This window comes from Monodelphis domestica, chromosome 6 (genome assembly GCF_027887165.1).
Source record: "Monodelphis domestica isolate mMonDom1 chromosome 6, mMonDom1.pri, whole genome shotgun sequence".
Taxonomy (NCBI): Eukaryota; Metazoa; Chordata; class Mammalia; order Didelphimorphia; family Didelphidae; genus Monodelphis; species Monodelphis domestica.
Genome location: NC_077232.1, coordinates 128,504,094 through 128,528,837, shown reverse-complemented (window position 1 = coordinate 128,528,837; position 24,744 = coordinate 128,504,094). Strand labels below are relative to the sequence as shown.

Here is a 24,744-nt window from a genome sequence, read left to right as displayed (position 1 = left end):
CCACTGGGTTTTACATGTGTCCAGCTATAAGAATTTAGAGTCATCTCGGGGCTATAATAAGTTTTGGAGAAGGACTTTGTAAAAATGGGAGTTGGTTGATCTTCGAAAAATTCCTTAATGGTGAAACCAGAGAAGAAATATCTCATTTGAAGTTCGGTTTTTGTCCTTTTTTTTAATTCTTGGGAACCAAGCTTCAGATTTACTTGTCGATCGATATATTTCACGTATTTATTAAAATAAGTAGTTCACCTTTTAAGCACCCTTTGGCTTCGTTAATTTATATCGGCAATATTAAAAGAAAAATATGTAAATCAAATTGCCTAAATTTTTTTCCCTAATTAAGTTTTTCGTTTTTACTCCAAAAGGGAACCGTGAAAACTTTGTTAAAAAGGGGGTTATCTTGTTTTTTAATTTTCTGCATTTCTGCACTTTCGGTTGTCTTCTCCTTTTCTAGCTTCACTGGTAATTCTGAGCTCATCATCATAGTGAAGCCTTCGGTAGGGAAGCCAATTTATTAAGCAGGTGGTTTCCCAACAGACAAGCAAGCCGAAGAGGAAGAGATGGTGGGAACCGTCAGCTCTGGTAACCAGGAGACAGAGCTCATCTAGCTCCAGGAAGCTTTTGATGTAAACATGCTTAATGAAAGCACCTAGGAGAGAAGAATGGTAGATAACATTGTAGGTTGTGTCCAGAAGGCAGTTTTGTTAGGGTCCACGCTATTTTTCAAAGGTGAAAACAACCAGGCTTTATTTCTTCTGTCAATCATACTGAAATTTATTTAGCTCTACATCATTAGGAACTTGGCCATAGAAAAATTATCATGAACAGAATATAGCATGTATTTTCACTAAACCACTGTATAAAAAATAAATCACAGCTCATGTTGACTTGGTGGATAGGGACCAAGGCTTGGAGACAGGAGGTCCTGGGTTCAAATTTGGCCGCAGATACTTCCTAGCTCTAGGTAAGTCACTGAACCCTAGTTGCCCAACCCTTACTGCTCTTCCCCATTGGTACTAATATTTATTGTGGATTGGGGGGGTAGAGGGGAGGGAGGGAGAGGGGGAGAGAAGGAGAGGGAGAGAGAGAGAGAGTCCTTCTACCTGTTCAGATCTGCTGCTGTACATAGTTGTAGGAAACTGGAGATGTTTTGTGGCTTACTGAGATCATTGGAGATGGGAGTCAAAAGATTGAAAATTCATTGAAAAGTCTACGTTTTACAAAGCTCAATAGCAAAACAACTCTGAACAGACACTAAGATCTTTGTAAGTTGATAGTTCTAGGGTACCCTTTACTAGACACTAAATGCAGAGATATTAAATAAAAAGGAAGGTAGGAATAGGCATAACCAAGGAAAGAGGAGGAAAGGGAAGAAGTAGAACAAAAGAGAGAGAGGGGAAAGGGGGAAAAGCTGAAGAAAGTCCTACTTACCACAATGGCTTTCTCCTGATTATATCCCAGTTTTCTTCTAACCATGAAAACCTGGGAAATTAATTTAATTTAAATTTAATTGCACTGAGCCTCAATTTCCTCAACTGAACAATGGAGATAATAGTCCTTGCATTACTGTTACCAGTAAATTTTATAGTAAAATTTACCAGTAAAACTTTTTTAATGTTGGAAAGCATTACTTAAATGTGAATTATTGTTATTGCCACTTAACTTCAATAGTAATTATAATAATTTACCTTTATATATCACTTTAAGATTTTCAAAGCACTTTCATTGGGCTTTTATTTCATCCGTAATTACAACAACCTTGTGAACTGATGATGTTTGATTTGGAAACCAGGGTCAAAAAAAATTAAGTGACTTGCCCTGGGTCACACAACTAAGATAGATCTGAGATCAGATTTGAACCCAGGACCTCCTCTCTCCGGGGCTAACTCTATCCACTGGGCCACCAAGCTGCCTCTCCTCCCCACCCCCCATCCCCATGAAATATTAGTAGTCTTTACCAAAATCATGAGCTTTTTCAAGTAAGAAGACAAAGAGTAAAAAGGAGAAGAAAACAAAAGTGATTCCTCACTAATATGCAAGGGATAATGATCTCTTGGATAGTTGATTTCTGGGTGTATTTAAAAAGAGGGCAGAGGCAAATCATTATAATTCTGTTACTCTTGGATCATCCTAATTTAGTGACTGGGAAGTAAACCATTAAAAAGCTGTCCATACCTTTTAATAGTCATTTTGTTAGTCTATCTCTCTGAGTTGCCCTTGGACATAAAGACACGCCATTAAATCATATTCTACATGTCTATTTCTATTATGTCCAGAGAATAGTTACATTGCAAAACAGGCGTAGTGAAGTGTATCATCAAACTGGGAAAAAAAGGGGAGGGGGAGAAAACATGTCTCTAGCTAGTTTATGATCATTATAAATGATAAGAAATTGAACTGAGAAGAGAAAAAAATTTTAATACATTAATTAATTTAGAATATTTCCCCATGGTTACATGATTCATTTTCTTTCCCTCCCCTTCTCCCTCCTAGAGCAGACAAGCCATTTCACTGGGTTTTACATGTATCATTGTTCAAAACCTATTTCCATATTATTATTAATATTTGCAATAGAGTGATCATTTAAAGCCAAAATCCCCAATCATGTACCCATTGAACCATGTGATCAATCATATGTTTTTCTTCTGCATTTCTACTCCCACAGTTCTTTCTCTGTATGTGAATAGCATCTTTCTGAGAAGTAAATTTGTGAGTTTATCCTACCAGTTTCCTTGTGGAAGAAAAGCACATTGTTTTATGCCTGTTGAGTCCAATTTATTACATATTATACATCATAGTAGGGAAGTTTTTTTCTAGCATATTTCAAGTACCATTTAAAAGGAAATTAAAAAGATTGCCTTTAAAAGGCACCTAATGTGACATTTCCATGTTAAAACATATTTTACTTTTTTCTTCTTCTCGTTACCAAACCCTGGAAAGGTTCCACTTATAATACAATCAAGATGTCTGTTTACTTTGTGGTAAATGTAATTTGCCTCAGATTCAGAATGGTAATTAATAATCTAATAGGATGCATCAAGCTCACCATTTTGTTAGCAAATAATGCTGATCACAGACCTCTGCCCTTCCCTTCCCCCTAAAAAAATACCCATGTTTTCTCTTATCCCCAGCTCCCTGGCAAGCCCTTCTTTTTCCATTTGATGCCTGCTGTTGTACCTAGGTTTTCACATAAAAGGATTAAATTATTCTTTGCCAAAAGCTTTCTGATTTCTGCCATTTTTATTGCATAGCAGGATGGATTCATTCCTTTCACTCAGTATGCAGTGAAGGCCTAAATGTCTCCCTGCAAAGAACAAAAATCGATAAAAGAAGTATAACAAAGAGAAAATAGTTTTACTTTTTTTTTCTTTGAGTCAGGGCAAATGTTACACTTGAAACTTATGTTGCCTTCAAACTGTCTCCTAGTGTTTTCACTTCCTTTTTAGATTCTCACCCCAAACATCCTATAAATAGTTATATTTTTAAACATGGCTGCAGCATTTTTAAATGGCTCTACTTTTTAAATGCCTTTTACACCAGCTTGGGCACCAGTGCAAGGATGTAATGGACGAGTTTCCCATTGGATAAGTCACCTGATATATGGCATTAGTAACTTTTTTTTTTCTTCAAGTAAATATGATACAAAGAAATCTTGCTGAACAGGATCTGGTTTTCTCTGTGGTGGTAGGTGTGCTTTCATAGTCACAATTGAATTCCAGAGGTAGGATGAACCTAGCAATCTCAACAAAACTGGGAAGTAACGCCTAAAATGGAAGGTAATGTATCATTTGTAATTCAAGCCTTTGGTTTCAGAGCAGGCACTGTGGCATTCCATTTTATAAGCTGACATGTGATACTCCTTACACGTTAATATTGCAAAATACATACTATACATCATGTGTAATTAATACACCCGGCTAGTTTAAATCTTGGCATTAGCATGCATGTAGTTTGAAATTCATACGATTACAAGGTTGTTCCTTAAAAGGATTTGAGAGGTTGGCAGCTTCAGATTCCTCATCTGTAAAATGGATATAATACCTGACAATTTTTAGGATCAAGCAACATGCTCTAACAAGATTGTAAAAGACTTGATGGTTTGATAATGATTTATTACTGTTGTTAATCATTGCATCTATATAAAGTACCGTCAGTTCCTCTTAGCCTCATCCCCTCCTAGACCCTCTTTCTTCCTAGAATAAAAGAAAACTATATCCCTCCTCCCTTCCATTTCCCCACTGATTTAGCATCAAAATGAGCATAGAGCAGGGGCTCTCAACTTTGCTGATGTTGTTTTTCAATTGTATCTGAAATGATCCCCCTTTAGGATTTTCTTGGCAAAGATACTGGAGTGGTTTGCCACTTCCTTCTCCAGCTCATTTTACAGGTGAGAAAACTGAGGCTAACAGGACGCAGTGATTTGCCCAGATTCACACAGTTAGCAAGTGTCCAAGGTCACATTTGAACTCAGGAAGATGAGTCTTCCTGACTCCAGTCATGGCATTCTATCCCCTTGTGCCACCTAGCTTTCCTTGGGACCTTTTAACTTATTTAGAAAAATACTTTGCTAACTATATTTCATTGTAATTTGTTTCCTTTGTAATTTTATGTATTTTATTTTATGCATTTAAAAATACTGTTTCATGAAGAGGGTCATAGATGTTACCATATTACTAAGGAGTCCGTGACACGTTAAGAAATCCTACATTAGGACATTATTCTTCATTAAGAGTTAACTTCCTTCATAGGCAGAATTTTCAATTCAGTTTAAAATGTATTTAAGTAGATGTTCAAGTGGATGGTAGTTATTTAGCTATATCACTCGTCATTCCTAATTTTTTTCTCTTTAAAATTATTTTTATTATCAATTCAGCCAATGCCAACAAGTATGAATGAGCACATGGGTATTTAAAGAATAGAAAAAGATGATTGTATATGAAACTGTGCAGTGAATACATTTAACATAGTAACATAACACCCTGCTTTTCTCTTTCTCCAGTCCACCTTCCTTTTGCCCTTTTTGTGCATTTTTTAAATGTTTCATTGATGTTCTTACTTCCTTTTTTTGATTTTTTTTTTCAAAGGGCACTTGTCCACCAGCCTGTTGCTGGAGCATTTTACAGAACCATCCACTGTCCCACCACTGATATCACTTGAGGAGGTTATTATTATTATTATCATCATCATCATTTATTTATTTTATTATTATTATATATTATTATTTTAATTTCCTTTATTTTATTCTAGTAACAAATCTATACATAAGTTTTCCAAGGTTGCACGATTCATTTGGTCTCCCTCTTTGAGGAAGTCTTTATTATTATTATTTTTAATTTCCTTTATTTTATTCTAGTAACAAATCTATACATAAGTTTTCCAAGGTTGTATGATTCATTTGGTCTCCCTCTTTGAGGAGGTCTTTATTATTATATTTTTAATTTCCTTTATTTTATTCTAGTAACAAATCTATACATAAGTTTTCCAAGGTTGTATGATTCATTTGGTCTCCCTCTTTGAGGAGGTCTTTATTATTATATTTTTAATTTCCTTTATTTTATTCTAGTAACAAATCTATACATAAGTTTTCCAAGGTTGTATGATTCGTGTGGTCTCCCTTCCTTGAGGAGGTTTTTATGAAGAGGATCAAATACTATTGACACCAGGCTCAGTTTGGTTCATGATCAATTGTGCCTTGACTTGTTTAATAAAAAGCCTTTAGTTCTCAATGGCCAAGTTTTTTTATGGGAACTTTATTCTCAGGTTTTAACTTAACAGTTCTCTAATAAGTTGAGCAGCTGTCCTGCCTGCCTGATTCAATGATATCATTGAAGAATTCTATTCAATAAGTATTGTGTAGTTTTTTAGAAGTCAGTTAAATAGGTTCGAGGCTGAAATCCCAACTCTATCATTTCCTGTCTGTGTGATAAGTCACTTAACTTCTCTAGGCTTGAGCTTCATCCTCTATAGAATGAAGGGATTGTATCTCTAAGGCGTCTTCTGGCTCTAAATCCTTTGATTTGTGAATATTATTTATCTTTTTTTGTTGCCTTTTTTCCCCTCAGAAAAGGTGTGTGTGTGTGTGTGTGGGGGGCTATTTGGTAATATTGCTGAGAGCCAAGTGTGTCCTTTCAAGTAATAATGCAGTCTGGACCTCGGAGACCCTTTGGGTTATCCTTGGCATTCGTAGATATAAAAATATGACAAAAGAAAAGTACAGAGACAGTCGGGTCCAAAAGACACAGTGGCGAAAACAACTCAATAACAGATGACAAAGGTCATGTATTAGACCTAGCCACGCTGCAGCATACAGATAACACCACCACCATTAGCAATGTGGCATCTTGCGATAGGAGAATAGCAACTGTTAGATTATTAAGGAGCTGAAAATCTAGTTATGAATTATACTGGCCATGTTCTCTTTAATTCTTCCTATCTACCTCCCAGAACAATCCTGATAAAAAGAGGAAGAAAAAAGTTGAAGGTCCTGGTTAGAACGTACTGAAATACTGAGGTATTCATTCTTCAAGAGTCCAAGATTTTGGGGCAGCGAGGTGGCTCAGGAGCGAGATAAGGGGGGTCCGGGGTTCAAACGTGACCGCAAGCCATTTCTAGCTGAGGGACCCTGGGCAAGTCACTTAATTCCCATTGCCTAGCCCTTACCACTCTTCTATCTCGGAACTGATATTGTGTAAGCATTTTTTTTTTAATCCATGATTTCATCACCGTAGGTTTGTTCCTTTCTCCATTGAAAAGCGTCATCCTTGTGGGATCTTAGAGGATTGTTTCCTTATAAAGGACAGTTCATTTTCTGCTTAAGTGCCTTATTTCGGGTGGTCCCCTGTACCTGAAACCTACTTCCTCCTCACCTCTGCATCTTAGAATTCCCCAGACCAGAACTCAGGTGCCACCTCCTGTGTACTTTGTATGAATGAAAGGCAGTGTGGTCTGGTAAATAGAGCAAAGTCCCTGGAGTTAGAAAAACCTGGGTAGAAATCCTGACACCAAAAGGCCCTGGATGTGTGACCTACCTCTTCTCTAGGTAGGCTATTATGTAGCACCAAACAAAACACTGTCATCCTCAGAATCCAATGAGATTATCTAGGCAAAAGGGCTTTGTATTCTTTAAGGCTCTCTATAAATGTGAACTATTATTATTACCCCTGAAAATCTCTTAATAATTGGGGAAGACAGACAGCCCTTTACCCTCACCATGGTAAACCAATTTACATGTTTGGAATCAGTAAGGGAACTACCAGAGACCATCATCTTTAGATACGTATCTAAAAAAAAATAAAATAGCATTTAGGAAATTTAAGTTATTTAATTTCACATTTGTTCATCAAGCATCGTAACTTATTGAATGAATAACATTCTGTATAAGCCAAACCGTGTAAGCATTATTTTTTTCTTGAATTAGTCTTAAATTAGGACTGTGGGAAGAGAGGAGTCCAAAAAACCCTTTAAGATCCTTTTGGAAAAGATGCGAACCTTTAACAACCTCTGATAAAAGTTGATTTGGGTTTTGTCGACCTCCAGAGGCCATCCCTCTGATGTCCTTTATTCCTAGGAGGCACTTTTAGGAGAGAGAATTAAATTGCTGGCGTGACATTTGAACCAGATTTCTACTCAGAAAAAGAAAGACCTTTTTCTTAACTATTTTGAACGTAAGCTAAAATGTTCTGTACTTTAATCCTTCTTACCTCCATTTTGAGCTGTACTTTTTCACTTTGAAAACCCTAAGGTAATAAAAATGACCCAGTGCCAGAGGCCTGCCTATTTGTGGGAGTATTCACTTAGCTGTTTATTCTAATGGGCGGTGTCAGCTTGGCACCAGTCAGTGAGATAAATGGGCAAGGTTAGGTCAGCCGAGGTTGTTCCTTGAAACTTTTATGGGGTTGTGGCAGTATTCATTGCTTCATAAAATATTTCCGTTTTCTGTACAAGACACCCTTTATTCGCAACATCATAGAATCACAGAGCTAGAGTTGGGAGGGGGCTAAAAGATCCAATTCTGGTGGTTTATACATAAAGAGATGCTTTGCTCTTTTGACTCTACCTTTTTTCCAGAGCTAGCTACATAAAATGGATTTTTTGGCATTTTGGGGTGATGTCCGCTGTTCAGTTTTCTAAACAGTGTTGTGATTTGTGCATTGCTCTACATAAAGGCTAATGGTATTAGAAAAATACTGACATTTCATGGTATTGATACAGAATGTCAAAGCAGAGCTGTTAAGTTAAAAAACAAAACAAAAACCCAAAAAATAGAATCCCCTCTTACCAAAAGCATAAGACACTCGGAAGAATAGAAGCCAATCTAGTTGAGGTCAGTATTTCCAGATTAATATGTCCCCTTAGGCTTTGTCAGTCAAGTAACAAATGAGGAACTATCTCTTAGAAACCCAGATTTTTCCAAGAAATAAAAACTAGTTTTTATGTAATAATAGGCACATTTGAATAATACCAGAACTGAAAGCCACCCTGTCTTCTGACTGCATGCAAAGAGGGGTAAATGTTGGGAATTCTTCCATTGCCAGAATGCCCTTCTGAGATATCATAGTGCTGTTAAAGTTGAAGTTTTAATCAAAAGCAAATAGCAAGCTAGTTCAACCTGGAAAACATAGACTTTTGATCTGGTTTTCAAATATAAACTAATTTATTGTTTTAATAAAGCAAACCTTAACTGGAACTAAAATGAAAGAAAGAAATCTGGCTGTTTGTTCGAGATCATTGTTTGACTTGAAAGGATATTGATATTTTTATATTTCTATGACAAGACAAGAATGAAGTGCTCTCAGAAGATTTTGTTGGGCAAACAGTGGTTTAATCTGAGCAGCCTCGTGGTGAGCCATTTTTAACTCCTAAATCAAGAAATGTGTTGGGAAGGTCCATTCAAACTAAATTGTTGCCTGGGTGTGATGTATACTTATAGCTGATTTGGCCCTGATCCCTCACTTACATAATAAACAACAAGTTGAGTCATGAAACTCAATTCAGGCATTTTTCAAAGCCCCTACTATGTGGCCAGCACTGTGCTAGGCACTGAAGACGCAAAGATAATGAGAGTATTTGCCAGCTACTCTATTGGGGTTAGTGATTTTTTTAGAAAGCCTTGGGTGTATCTGCCTAGAGTACATTCACAAATTAAGATCAGATATCTTGCTTACTCTCTAAAAAATTAATCTTATGAAATATATTTAAAATTTTTTTATTAATATCTTTTGTTTTTACATCTACATTTTCCAACATAACCTTCTATCCTTCTCCTCCCAAAGAATCATTCGTTTTTTTTAAACCCTTACCTTCCGTCTTGGAGTCAATACTGTGTATTGGCTCCAAGGCAGAAGAGTGGTAAGGGCTGGGCAATGGGGGTCAAGTGACTTGCCCAGGGTCACACAGAGAATCATTCTTTTTAACAAAGAAAGCATAAGGGGCAAAACAATTTAGCAAAACTTACCAATATATCTAAAAGTTCTCTGATATCTCTAGTGTTCCATAACCATAATTATGTTCCACCTACAAAGAAGGGAAGGGGTTATCTTCTTAATTGTTATTGTGCTTCCCACTTACATCATTACAGTAGTTGTGGGGTTCTTTCCTAGTTCTGCCTACTTCACTTTGCATCAGTTCATATTCTTCCCATGCACTTTTTAATATTCATCATATTCATTAGTTCTTAAAGCACATTAATCTATTACATTTACCTCTGTAACTTGTTTAGCTTTTCCCAATCAACAATCTACTTTGTTTCCAGTTTGGGGGGGGGGTTGTTTGTTTGTTTGTTGTTTGCTATCACAAAAGGCTTTACTATAAATATCGCCTTTATTTTTTATCATTTTAACATTTATCATGGGGTTTTTGCTTGGCAGTGGATTCTAGGTAAAAGGATATGGACTTTTTAGTTATTTTCTTTGCATTATTCCAAATTACTTAACAGAATGATTTGACCAATTTACAGCCTCACTGGTCCAACATGAACTCTTCCCATCTTTTGTCACCTTTGCCAATAATAGTCTTTTGGGGGGCAGCTGGGTAGCTCAGTGGCTTGAGAGCCAAGCCTAGAGACAGGAGGTCCTAGGTTCAAATCTGACCTCAGACACTTCCCAGCTGTGTGACCCTGGGCAAGTCACTTGACCCCCATTGCCTAGCCCTTACCACTCTTCTGCCTTGGAGCCAATACTCAGTATTGACTCCAAGACGGAAGGTAAGGGTTTAATTTAAAAAAAAACACCATCAAGTAGGTTCAAATCTGGCCTCAGACACTTCCTAGCTGTGTGACCCTGGGCAAGTCACTTGACCCCCATTGCCTAGCCCTTACCACTCTTCTGCCTTGGAGCCAATACAGAGTATTGACTCCAAGACGGAAGGTCAGGGTTTAAAAAAAAAAAGTCTTTTGGTTAGCATTTTACTTATTAGTGATCTGGACTATATTTTCATAACGTTTTTAATAGTTTTCAAATCTTCTTTTGAGAATTAATTTTATTTTGACCACAGTGCCTGGAACATTGATTAATGTATTATTATATATTGTCATATATAATATATTTTATTAATGTATGATTGATGTAATCTATTGATTAATGAATCTTGGATGCCAGTTCCTTATTAGAAAGAGATACCGGATATAAAGCTTTTTCATTGCATATAATTAAAATTAACTATGTTATCTTTTGTCATTAGAAAGTTGGCACGTACAGATATTTTTGGAAGACTGGTTGCTATGCCAGAAAGCATGTGGGCCAGTACCGAAATCTACAGGGTGCCATCGTTCTTATATTCCATTCAATAAACATTTATTAAACCCCTACTCTGTGCACACTGGGGGAGTCTAGATGAAACAGGAGACATGAATCTTCATGAGAGCATTTCAGAATTCCTGGGGATTCATACACAGAATAGACAACAAATCTATAGCTATCAAAAATTTTATTTTGCTATTGATATGATCCCTGACCTCGTGAAGTTTATAACTCTTGACTATCCACAGAAATCTAAAGAATGAAACAATCCTTATTTGCAAGGAACTTGCATTTATATAAATAAGAATGTTCAGGATAAAATGAATGAATGCTAAGGATAGAGAAAGGACATTAGCAGTTGGGTGAATCATGAAAGGCTTCATGTAGAAGGTGGTGCTTAAGCTGTAGCTTGAATGAAGAGAAAAATCCTGCGAGATTGTGGTGAGGAGGGACTTCTTTTTAGGCATGAGGGACAACCAGCCAGTGCAAAAGGATGGAGACCTGGAGTCCAGAAGATAGGGCTTGACATAGAAAAGGCAGACTAATAATGGGGTAAGACACAACCTAGAGAAATGAAGGAATAAAACACAGATAGCTATAATTCAGAGAATTATAAGTTTATTAAGGAGGTATAACAGATGGCTTGGAATTGACAGATGAAGGATTAGAGAGGAAAGAGTGAAGGTAGATATATGGCACTCGTTTGAAAGGACTTAATAAATGATTTAATTCCAATATTGGTTGAGCACATACTAGGTAGAAATCAGACGGGAATATGCTTATTAAATTAAAAAAAATTTTTTTGTATCCTTAAGACATTTTTAGTATTAAATATTTTTGTCTCTCAAATCCAAAATGCTAGGAAAGAGGTAAGATCAATGTAATTAAAATTTGAAGAGTAGGAAGATTAAAAAACAAGGGTTGTGGATAGGGTTCTGATTTTTTTTCTAGTCAATTAAATTTTAAACCATTCCATGTAATTGTTCTGTACGATTACATTAGCTCGAATTAAACTTTCAATTATTTTCTCTCTTGCTCTTGAGACAGCATAGGTAGCGAGCAGAATGCTAGACCAAACTAAGATCTGGGTTCAAGTCCAACCTTGGGCACTTAGTATCTTTTTTGATCATAGGTGAGTCATTTAAACTCTTGAGTATCATTTCTATGAAAAAGGAGAATAATATCTGTGGTGCTATAGAGAATTGTGTATAAAATGTCTTGCAAAGTTTTCATCTTTAGAATTTTATTTAGTGATAAATAGTTTTTTTATGTTTGCCTAAGGCATCATTGGTGTATAGATTTGTAAACAATTCTACCAATTTGAGGGATGACATTAGAGAAATCACTTGTATGTCTACAAGGGCATCCAGATATGTATTTCTGAGAACACCTGTACTACCAGGATACTTATTTTCAGCTTTAATAGCTTAAGACTGCACTAGGACTTTGGGAATTCTATCCTTAAAAATTCATTTATTTGTTTGTTAACTTCTGTCTTAGAAATAATACTCTTGTATTGGTTCCAAGGCAGAAGAGTGTTAAGGGCTAGGCAGTGGAGGTCAAGTGACTTGCCCAGGGTCACCCAGCTAGGAAATGTCTGATCCAGATTTAACCCAGGACCTCCCATCTCAATCCACTGAGCCACCCAGCTGCTCCCTCATTTCCTATATTTAATATAATATGTAATATAATCGTGCATTACGTAGGCAGATGGGAGAAGAAAGGGATTTTCAATCATGATGGGGGGAGGGGGTTGCATTCCTTTTTCAGAATGGGCCCTCTTGTGATGGCCCCTACTTTTATGGAATTTTTAAAAATATGTCAAAGCCTGGTCAGCAGTCCGGAGGATAGTATATTCGTAATTTGGGAATGTGAGTAATACACTGAACTCCTTAAGTACAAGAAGATCTACTAGCCACTTTGTGATGACTTTTTCATTCGGTCATCAGTAGAAGGTAGGTTACAGTCACCACCAGATTCCAGCCTGGATACAGCCATTTTATGGTGACTTCCTCTGGAATTGGGACTTTGAAGTGATTTCTTTCCTTTTGCCCTATTTGCGCCTATCAGCTTTTATTTGTTTTCCTGGTTTCTTTTTAAAAACATTGAAGATGTCCATCTTTTTTCCAGTGTTTTTGGTGCTTTTTTAAATAGTGCTCTTGTTTCTCATTACCCACAATAGACTCATGCCTCGCACTCCACCCCTCTACTGTGTCCCCTGCCATTGTAACAGACAAGTACCACTACACAAAAGGAGCCAATGCATTGTCTTGCCTGACAGCATCCCTCACGTTCCACCTCTCCAGCAAGGGGAGAGATGTGTCATCCTAACCTTCTAGAATAAGGTTACTTCCTGCATCGATCGGAGGGCTAGAGGATGTTAGTGCTGTTTTCTTTTACAGGATCATTGTGTTCTCTTGTTTCTGCTTTCATCACTCCATCATATCATACAGATCCTCCCAAGTTTCTTTAAATTTCTATATCCATCTTTTAAGGGAGCATAGCATCCCCTTACTTACAAACTGCCCTTTGCCCAGCCATTATTCAAGTCAGTTAGCACCCACTTTTGTTTCAGTTTTGTTTTGTTTTCTTTTGTTTTTGCTACCACAAAGATTTGCCATGAATATTCCTGACTTTCCTTCAGTATATTCTCAAGTCTAGTATAGCATGGTGTCAGATGATACAAAGTCACTCTTATTTGAGAAACTGCAAGGAAGCTGCTGCATTGAACTGAAGAATATGATGGGAGGTAGGGTTGGGATAGTGTATAAAGTGTGAGAAAACCGGAAAGTTGTCAGATTAGGGAGGAAAAAAACAAGTTATGAAGGACTTTGAATGCCAGAGAATTCATCGTGTAACCATTTCTTTGTAGGAGAATTTCTTTTTAAATTCTTATAATCAAAAAGTCTGTGTTCATTTATAAAGAAGTGTCAAGATGCAAGCTTTTAAAAAATCCAAGTTGGCAATATCTTATTTATTATTAGAATTGTTTTTGCTTTTGTAGAAGGAATATTTCCCTTTGACAGTATTCTGATATGTGTTGGTTATTTAATCCTGGGTAAATCATTAAACATACCAGTCTACCAGGAAACTCTTAAAACTTTCAAAGAAGGTGCCAATTTACACTAATAGAGGAAGTTCTGGGAACTGCCTATACATCAAGGAAATTCTAGGTCTGGTCAGAATTTAGAGGGTGGGGAAATAATATTTAGAATAGATATTGTTCTGTTCCAGAATTGTTCTTTTTTAAAAAATTTCAGTTGCTAAAATATTATAATTTTTATCAAATAATTAACCATTTTTAATGTAATAATTTGGCTCTTTGAAACTATTGTATTTATAAATGTGTCCCCTAGTTTTGTTTGCTTGTTTCTGTTTTTTAATATTTTAAACTCTGGTTTTCTTTTTTTTTTTTAACAATATTTTATTTGGTCATTTCAAAACATTATTCATTGGAGACAAAGATCATTCTCCCCCCCCCCCCCCCCCCCCCATAGCTGACGCATGATTCCACTGGGTTAAACTCTGGTTTTCAACTAAGATTGATACATGCGACTCATTTAAGACATAAAATTGCAGTCCTAACCTTATTTTTATTTATTTATTAACTTAATTGATTAAATAAGAAAATTTTCCCATGGTTACATGATTCATGTTCTTTCCCTCCCCTCCTCCCACCCCCTCCCATAGCTTGATCACATGAGTTAAGGGGAATATGATTGAGGATGTAAATTCTAAATGAACATCCTAATGCAAACATCAACAACATGGAAATAGGTTCTGATCACGGACACATGTAATATCCAATGAAATTGTGTGTTGGCTGCAGGAAGGGTGGGTGGAGGGGAGGGAGGGAAATAATGTGATTATTTTAACCAATGAATAATGTTCTAAATTGACTAAATTGATTTTTAAAAAAGAATGTAATAAAAAGGGGCCGCTAAGTGCTCAGTGGATTGAGAACCAGACCTAGAGAGAAGAGATCTTGAATTCAAATCTGCCCACAGATACTTTTTAGCTGTATGACCTTGGGCAACCTTCACTGCCTAGCTATTAATTCTAAGATGAACAGTAATTTTTTTTAAAGCACAGAACTAAAAGAATACATTAAAATCCTTTTTCTATTCTCCTTCAGATTTCATCAAATTTTGAATGATTTTGACATAATGACAGCAGAAGATTCCACTACAACCATGAGCAACGATTCCACCAATGTGTCGGCAGCCAAAGTTCCTGAAGGTATAGCCGGGGCGCCTAATGAGGCTGCCCTGTTGGCTCTCATGGAGCGTACGGGTTATAGTATGATACAGGAAAATGGTCAGCGCAAGTATGGTGGTCCTCCCCCTGGATGGGAAGGGCTGCACCCCCCGCGCGGCTGTGAGGTCTTCGTCGGTAAAATTCCCCGAGACGTGTATGAAGACGAGCTGGTGCCAGTATTCGAGTCCGTCGGGCGTATCTACGAGATGCGGTTGATGATGGACTTCGACGGGAAGAACCGCGGCTACGCTTTTGTCATGTATACTCACAAGCACGAAGCCAAGCGGGCCGTCAGGGAACTGAACAATTACGAAATCAGACCGGGTCGACTTCTCGGCGTCTGCTGCAGTGTGGATAATTGCCGGCTCTTCATCGGTGGCATCCCGAAGATGAAAAAGAGAGAGGAGATCCTGGAAGAGATCTCTAAGGTGACCGAAGGCGTTCTGGATGTTATCGTGTACGCGAGTGCCGCGGATAAGATGAAGAACAGAGGCTTTGCCTTCGTGGAGTACGAGAGCCACCGGGCAGCGGCCATGGCCAGGAGGAAGCTCATGCCCGGAAGGATCCAGCTGTGGGGACACCAGATCGCGGTGGACTGGGCAGAGCCGGAGATCGATGTGGATGAAGATGTCATGGAAACCGTGAAGATCCTGTACGTGAGAAATCTGATGATCGAAACCACCGAGGAGACCATCAAAAAGAGCTTTGGCCAGTTTAATCCTGGCTGTGTGGAGCGAGTCAAAAAGATCCGCGATTACGCCTTTGTTCACTTCACCAGCCGGGAAGATGCCGTCCATGCGATGAACAGCCTCAATGGCACCGAGCTCGAAGGCTCGTGTCTGGAAGTTACTTTGGCCAAACCGGTAGACAAAGAGCAATACACACGCTATCAGAAGGCAGCCAAAGGAAGTGCGACGGCAGAAGTGACGCCCCAGCAGCCTAACTATGTTTACTCATGCGATCCCTATACCTTGGCCTACTATAGCTATCCCTACAATGCTCTCATTGGGCCCAACAGAGATTATTTTGTGAAAGGTAGGTTCGCTCTTTGGGGCGTTTTTATTTATTAACCTAAAGAATCATTCATTGCCTTCCCTTAATCATCACTTTCTAGCCCATCAATTTGCTTCAATTGTATGTTGTAATATGCATGGAGTGCTTTTTTTTCAAAATATACTAATTTTGATCAATCATTGTCAGAATTGAAGCCGTCTGCATCTGTCTTAGTCATTATAAAGCATAGAGCTCATTACTATCTGCTTAAAAAGTAAAATCATACAGTGATCTTAAGAGCTGAAAGGGAATCTAGCATACCCAGAATTGAGGCCCAGAAAAAGTTAATGATTTGCTGAAAATTAAGTGGGTTTTAAGCCCATATTCTGGGGTTTCAGAGCCAATCCATTGTGTCATGTTGCCTATATTCATTTTTTGCATGATACTTCACAAAATGCTTTGCCAAGCATCATTAAATTTGATTCTCACAACACAATCATATAGAGTAGGTAATCCAGGTATTATTATTGCACATAATAGATGGAAAAACTGAGGCTCAGAAAGATCAAATGACTTCTTCAAGGTCACACAGCTAGTTAGTAGAACCAGGAGTTTAACCTAGATTTTAAACCACATTTTCTTAGGATATCTTATGCCAAGTCTACCTGTTGCACCATGACTGTAGATTTGGGTGCCTAAATTTCTCCAATTTGTAAAATAGAAGTCTTAAAGGTGGTGATTTTAAATGGGCATCTCAATGATGGAAATGTCATTCATTGACATGGTATGTTCTTAATAGGCCAAGAATTGTGACTACATATAGGGAGAATATATGAACGAAAGTCTTAGTGCATTTTTACACTTCTGTAGCTTTAAACTGCACTAAAACACATTGTATTTACTTTGCAGGTGGATTGAAAAATGTATATAGTAATTTCACTCAGGAATAGGAAGCTCCTTTGGGCATCTATAATACTTCATTGAAACGAGAAGGTTTTAGCATGGGCAATTTTGACTCTTTGTAAATAGCCAAATGTCAGGATACTTGGAGTCTTCAGCTTTGTGAAGCTCTGCCTCCTGGCACTGTCACTCGTGATTATTCATCCCAGTTTTGTGTTGTTTCTATAAGCAGGGAGCGTAAGAGGCCGAGGGCGAGGTGCAGCTGGCAACAGAGCACCGGGCCCTAGGGGATCTTACCTCGGGGGATACTCTGCAGGCCGTGGCATATATAGCCGATATCATGAAGGGAAAGGAAAGCAGCAAGAAAAAGGATATGAGCTTGTACCGAATTTGGAATTATCTGCTGTCAATCCAGTTCCTATTAAACCCGGTACAGGTCAGTATAAATCTGAAGGATGGGCCTTGTCCATTCAGCCAAAACCACAGACTTCTCTTTAAATGGAACCTAAGCCTTTCTCAGGCTTGGATACAGGCAAATAGGTGCCTTCACCTTTTGGGGTTTCTTAGACAAAGCCAACAGAGGTAGATGCTTCGACTCTTTTGTGTTTACCAGTTTCGGATAACCTGATGGACTCACCAATGGTGAGACCTTTTGCCTTCTGTGGAGAGAGAGAGAGAGGCTGAATAAGAGTTGATTGGGCTGAATGTGACCAAGGGAAATTCCTTTCTCTCCTGTGACACCTTAAATCTGTTAGAAGAGTTGGTAGAGAAGGGTGGAAGCTCTTACTTCAGTAGTCAGGACCACTGTCTCTCCTTTGTAATTATGGCCTTAGTGAATTGGTGATCTAGAAATGGCATGGAAGTGAAATATTAGACACTATAATTTCTGCATCACCATCTAATAAGTATCAGTCTTAGTTATAACACCCCCTTCTTTTAAATCCAGCCAAGTAGTGAGGATACAGGTAAAAAGTCAAGCCACTGGATCCCAATAAAAACTGCCAACTCCTCAGGAGCTCTACAACATTCTTTCTCAAATAGTCCTCAGTATTTGTGACTTATTAATCCACTACCATCTGCAGAACTGGGCCTTGGGTGCTGTGGAAAACTCTAGAGAAAGAGAAAACATCAGCATCCCTGTCCCCTCAAGAAGCTTACATTCCAAGTGAATATAGGAAAAACATCAAAACAGTACATTCACCATAGATGTGTACATGTGTGTATATCTATGCATGCGTGCATACACACACACACATCTTTGTCAGTGATTTGGTGTTAGTAGCAAAGTTGCTCCATATTTCTATTTGATGCCATACTTGGCTCAACAAGTGTAACTTGAAGATTTCTTGAGAGGATTATTTCCACTAAAGCATTTGCCTCCAAAAGGAGGCAACATTAACTAGTTATACCTTTCATGTCTTAATCCATCCATGGGTCAGAGTTGTACAAACTTTACCCAAATATCATAGACCCAAGGAGATCATTGCATTTTGATTATAGTCTTGGATTGGTCCATAGAAGAAGAAAGTATTTGCCTAATTCTAGAGGTTCTCTTCAAAGAGATATCCTTTCTGCCAACAGAGAGCTTCTCTGACCAGATCTCCATCATTCACATTATGAAGCAAGTGTCAAACTAAACCTTTCATCTAAGGATTCTCTTGTCTCTCCTCCATGTGCATGAAACTGACCCAGGTTTCACAAGTTCTGTCTTCTACTTCCTGGGAAGGAGCTTCCTGTTTGTAATTGTCAAAAATGTAAGGGTCAATGATAGAAAAGACAAAGTGATAGGTACATGGATGGATGGATGGATGGATGGATGGATGGATGGATGATTTGTTGAATGGATAGAGAGATTTAGTATAGCCTCCAGCTAGATAAAATGTTCAGAGTCCTGCAGAAGAAAATACAGTGAACTGAAAGGTCCCAACTAAACTATTTTAGGTCTTGGTTAGCCTTAGTTTTCTCTCATCTTCTGTGTTTCTTTTTATCAAGAAAAGCATTTTGTATTTTAGAAGGTGTGCTCTCTTTATGTGTTCCACCTGTCCATCTTAGAAAAGATGGCATTCAAGCCAGGACTCTTCTTTTCTACCTTCTTAAGACTAACCTTCATTAGGGATCTGGAAATGATAAAGATGAGCAGAATTGCCTAATAAAAGGTGAGCTAGTTAAGTGCCAACATCTAATTTGGGGGCAAGGCTTGATAAAAGAATTTAGTATCTTGTGAAAGATGAATGTCTTTAATGGCATAGCATGACCTCTTGATGATTCTCTAGTTTGCAATAATATGAAAGGGAAACAGCCTTTAGAGTTATAAACTTTTTCATAGGAAATAGTTTCTTCTTTCTTTCTCCTTCAGTGACTAACCTTTGAACACTTCCCTGAACTCTTTTGTCTATTACTCCATTCATTTTAACAGCTTTAGGCACTGCAAAGCTCTTTATCATTTTGTGTGTGTGTGTGTGTGTGTGTGTGTGTGTGTGTGTGTGTGTGTGTGTGTGTGTGTGTGTAAATAAATAGAAGCAAATTCTAGCAAATTATATATAAATTACAAATTTCTATGCTTTAGTAAATTCATATTCTTTTTTTAAATCAATTTATTATCTTAAACACTTTTATAATTGGGAAAATAATCATTCATATAAAATAACTTCTTTATACATTTCAATTCCCTATTCTATACTATACTGTAATCTCCACCTGTGTTTTCTTATTGTCTCCCCACAGGGTTCCACCAAGTAAACATTCAGGAAATATTGCTAGCTTTCTGAAACTTTGATTGAAATGCCTTTATCTTTACACCCAGTAAAAAGACTTGCCAGTTGGGTGATGCATTCAGAAAGCACCCTGGAAATCATTGCCTTAAAATTACTCTATCTTTAATTTTACACATTGTATTCTCCCATTGTATTTCAGTAGTCTAGAGTTAAATATCAAATTTAGAGCTAAGAGCATGAATCTATTCCTCTAAGTTTGTAATGAAACCCTGGCCTTTCTTGTCTCTTAAAAAACAATAAAACCAAGAAAGGCTACTAGTGATAAAGTGATAATGCAGGGGACTGGCTCACTCTTCTAAGGTCTGGTCTAGATCTCAAGATCTTGACCAGTTTCCAATTTAGACCCTATTTGGTTAAAACATAGGAGACCCCCTCCAACTATAGAGATGAAAGAAATTACTCCATACTGAATGTTACTATTGATGGATCATTTCTCATCTAGTGGGAACTTCTGGCTGGTGTATTTGATTTTGCGCCATAGAACAAATATATTAATCTTAATCAGTTTGGTTTTCCCCATTCCGAATCTTGTTTTAGTGGCAATCCCTGCTATTGGGGCCCAGTATTCCATGTTTCAGACTGCCCCTGCTCCCAAGATGCTGGAAGATGGCAAAATCCATACAATGGAACATATGATCAACCCCATAGCAGTACAACCAGACCCAGCCAGTGCCGCTGCTGCTGCTGCCGCCGCCGCTGCTGCTGCCGTCATGCCTGCTGTTTCCACCCCTCCACCTTTCCAGGTAAGGTTCTTATGTCATGGAAATTTATGGGAAGTGTATTTCTTTCCACTATTTCTCTGTGTATTGTTAGGTTCTGAGTTCCTTATGTGCCTAGAACTCTGTGGCCCACAATAAGATAAAGTAAGCCATATTCATTTTAAACACGGGTTCCTGCTGTTAGGAAGCTGTCAGACATTGATAGATATACTGAATAACAGCTTTAATATTAAGTTGTTGATACCATCTTCAAAGAAGACCTGTCGATGGGGTATCCCATTATTTTTGTTGCACACGAAGACATAGGAACATGTGGCATGAAGTTTAAATGTATAGCTAATATATTGAATGGGCAAAATCCAAACCCCCCAAAAGATCTTGAGCTAGATAAATAAAAAGCTGAATAATATGAAATTTTATAAAAGACTAATGTAATGTTGTTGGCTTAAAAAAATATCACTTTCACAAGTATAGGATGGAAATGGAGGTTGACAAGTCAGTAGTTTCAGTGCAAAAGATCTGAGAGTTGCAATAGACAATAGTCTCAGAATGAGTGTGTGTGGTTGTGTAGCTAAGAATTAATGCTATCCCAGACTTTATTAAGGGAAGCATAATGTCTAAAGTGAGGGTCATATCAATTCCTTGTCCTTCAGCTCTAGGCGACATATTTTAGGGGAAAAAATTAAATTAGAAAATGTACAGAAGACAGCAATGAACATGGTGCAAAGAAGTGTCGTATGAGAATTGATGGAATGAATTGGGGACATTTAACATGGAGAAGAGAAAACTTAAAGCAGATATTTAAAGATCCATCCTGTGGAAGAGAAGCTAGACTTTTTCTATTTGACCACATAGGGAAGAACTGAGGACAGAGGTGGAAGTTGCCAACAGGCAGATTTAACCTTGATATATATTTTTTAAAAAACCCAAAGAACCTGTATCATATTAGAGCTGTCCAAAAGTGAAATTGGATGCCTGAGAAGATAGTGGAACTTCTATTCACTGAAGGACTTCTCAGAGGTGGGATGAACAATTATTGAAAAATTGTAGAAGTGATTAATGATAGGCAAAATTAGGCCAGATGAACTATGAGACTCTTGTAAGAGTCTGTGTTTTTGTTTTATCTACTTCAAAACCTTGGCAAAGTATTGATTATCAGCTATCAGGAGAGAACCTCTATTTTTTTAACCTTTAAAAAGGATCCTCATACTTAAAAGTTTTTTATCAACATGTCTCATTGCAAAATGTCTGGCATAACAAGTGTTAGAAATGCTATGTCTATACTTCACTGTGTACATAGACAACTTCCATTTACCAACAGAAAGATGATGTTTCTAATGAGAAATTTCTAAATGTCTTCTAATGTACAATTGCTTCAGTATAGAATTCAATATGAATCCCTAAAAAGTGAACACTATGCAAAATCATGGAATTAAAAAACAGAGCCTATGGGGAAATAGCGCAGCACTCAAAAAACTTCACCAATGTCACAATAAAAAATAAAGGTAACCAAATAAAAATGATGTACAATTGTCTTGTTGTTAAACGGTAAAGAAATATGTAAACGTTACAAGAAATAATGACAGTATCTATAGCCTTGGGCTATTGCTTGGCTTACTTGCTGTTTTTTTTGCTGACAATGATCAAGGCAAGGGGGCAGGCCAAAACTCCTGCACACAGGACCATGGTAGGAGCTGGGGGAAATGACAGCCTTCTGACTATAGCTCCTCCTGCACCAGATGATAGACAACAAATATGGTCATTTTACTTTGAAAGATGCTTGAAGTTTGCTAATGGAAATGGGTCAGAAGGGTTGAGGTATTGTGACACAACACAGATTTCTGCAATCCCAACACATAAGCAAAAGAGAAATTTATAATTACACCAATAAGCATTATTGTAGAACTGAATATACATTTTAAAAGTTGTTGCAAGTGTACATAGTGGTTTACCGCAAACTGAAACCATTTAATATGCATGTTAAAATTTTTTGCTTGTTAGAAGTATTTCTCTTTCTGTTTCTCTGTATCTACATGATATACACACACAGAGTAAAACCTTTAAAACACTGCAGTAATATATCATATATTCATATATATATATAGTATCTGTTTCTAGATTTACTAGATTTGTATTGATAGATACAATATGTACAATATTGAATATATATACACATGTGTATATGCATACATTGTTTATATGCAATATATAATATAGGCATACACAATATTCTACAGCTCTTTGTGGTCTGTTTTAAAGACATACATTTTTAATGGAGTGATTATAAAATACAGTAAAATACTGGTCCCTAAAATTTGTGAAATGCATCAACTTTGATACACATTCTCTTATCTCCTCATTCAGTACTATTTTCCAGATGAAGAGCATCAGACTGGGAAGTGACTTGCCTAAGGTCCCACAGTTTATAAATTAACAGAAGGAAAAAAAAATCCCAAACAAAATATTCAAAACTAGATTTTTGACTGGAAATCTGCTCAAAATTCACTCCATTTTGGTTTTGTTTCTACTCCCAGTGCCACAGACCTGTTCACAATGGATACTAACACCAGGATCTTTTTTTTCCCCTCCACATTCTTTAGGGACGCCCAATAACTCCAGTATACACAGTGGCTCCGAACGTCCAGAGAATTCCTGCGGCTGGGATCTACGGTGCCAGTTATGTCCCCTTTGCTGCTCCTGCCTCAGCCACATTAGCCACAATACAGAAGAGCGCCGCAGCCGCCGCTGCCGTTTATGGAGGTTATGGTGGCTATATACCTCAGCCATTCCCTACGGCTACCATTCAGGTTCCCATACACGATGTCTACCAGACATACTGAGATTGGTAGGGGTGGGGGATGTCATGAAAACAAACAGAAAACCACTGAAGGAACACTTTACTATTTATGAAGAAAGAACCTACTGAAGAAGAGCAGGCTTGAACTTTTAGTAATTATATATATATATAAAACCCTAAAAGTGAAGAATATTATCAAATATTAATGTTGAAATATTTTCTACTCATGAAGTCACTAGTTTTTGTGACTTTTAAGGTGAATGCACCTGTATGCCTACATTTCTCAGAGGGTTCCACTTGCTGTGCCTTAATACCATTCATTGCTTATGTGTATACAAGAGTATGTTTATAAAGGTTTTTTTTTTAGCAATTATATTTTCGGTATGAAGGTTATTTTCTTAACTTCTGCACTCCAGAGATGTTTATTTTGTAGTGCCTTTAGTAAATATATTGACTATATGTTCAGAACATCCATGCAGCTAGGTAATATTTTGAAAATATATATTCGATATTTAAAGATACAAAAAAAGGTAGTGCTATTTAAAAACGAGAAAACCAACCCTGAGTACCTTATTTAAAAAATAATCCTGGAAAGTGCAATTTTAAGATTTGTGAAGCCACTGTGTTTGTACCGGCCAATGGGATGATGGAGCCATCTAGGATACATTCTCTTTCTGACAAAAATTGAAACCTCCAGACTCTCCTTCCTCGAGGAAGAAGTGGTCTGAGATTTCCCGAGAGGTCTCTTAGATTTCTGCCTCTCCCACCTACTGTTGCTCTTCCTCATTGGATGTTTGGTGAGGGAGTTGTTAGAGACAAAGAAGAAATTGCTTATGATTCCACTTTGCTACTTTTTTGATGGTATCTTTTTATCTGTGCTTTGGTGCTCGCCTTCAAAGCATGTGCTAAATGAAGCAGGACTTGGACAGCCTGCAAGAGAGTGCCTTTACCTAGCTTATTCATCCTCCAGGCCAAAACTGAAATTTTTTAAAATTTTATTTTATTATTTTTTAAAATTTTTAAACCCTTCCTTGTTTTTTTTTCCCCCAATAAGACCGAAGGTCAAGGATTAGGCAATAGGGGGTAAGTGATTTGCTCAGAGTCACACAGCTAGGAAGTATGTGCAGCCAGAATTGAACCCAGGTCCCTCCTGACTCCAGGCCTGGTGCTCTATCCACTGTGCCACCTGGCTACCCCTTGAATTTCCTTTCTAATTCTCTTGAATTTTAATTGTTTTTGAAGAGTAAGTAATAGTGACAGAGAATGTGCATTTTAATTGTAGACAGGGTCCAAAAGAGTTCTTGTCAGTAGGAAGTTTTCCTTTATTATCTACTTGTGGTCTTATGACTATGTTTCATTGTAAAATATCTGCTATAGCTGGAAATGTTAGAAATACTATGCTTGTAAGTAAAATGGGGCTTTTTCGCCATTCACTGTGCACAAGTAACTTAGATGAATTAAATTTGGGAGAGAAGCATGTTGGAGTTTTGAAAGTATGTTAATACCTTCGACTCTACATTTTAAAAGTGGTTTTATTTTGCAAGAGTACAAAGGTGTGGGTTTTGCCA

General features: G+C 37.5%; 1 protein-coding gene across 11 annotated transcripts in view; it reads left to right on the top strand.

Moving 5' to 3' along the window:
* The window catches only part of RBM47 (RNA binding motif protein 47), a 162,485-nt gene extending 138,939 nt beyond the window's left edge, over positions 1–23,546 (top strand). For 9 of the 11 annotated variants that reach the window (XM_007496534.3, XM_007496536.3, XM_007496533.3 and 6 more), the window contains 4 exons: positions 14,872–16,028; positions 17,116–17,322; positions 20,198–20,403; positions 22,980–23,546. In XM_007496534.3, the coding sequence (XP_007496596.1) occupies positions 14,903–16,028; positions 17,116–17,322; positions 20,198–20,403; positions 22,980–23,219 (1,779 nt within the window). In that variant the 5' untranslated portion in view covers positions 14,872–14,902 and the 3' untranslated portion in view covers positions 23,220–23,546. The remainder of the gene's footprint in view (positions 1–14,871; positions 16,029–17,115; positions 17,323–20,197; positions 20,404–22,979) is intronic. The other 2 variants (XM_056802556.1, XM_056802557.1) reach the window with 2 other exon arrangements.
* Positions 23,547–24,744: the final 1,198 nt, after the last annotated feature.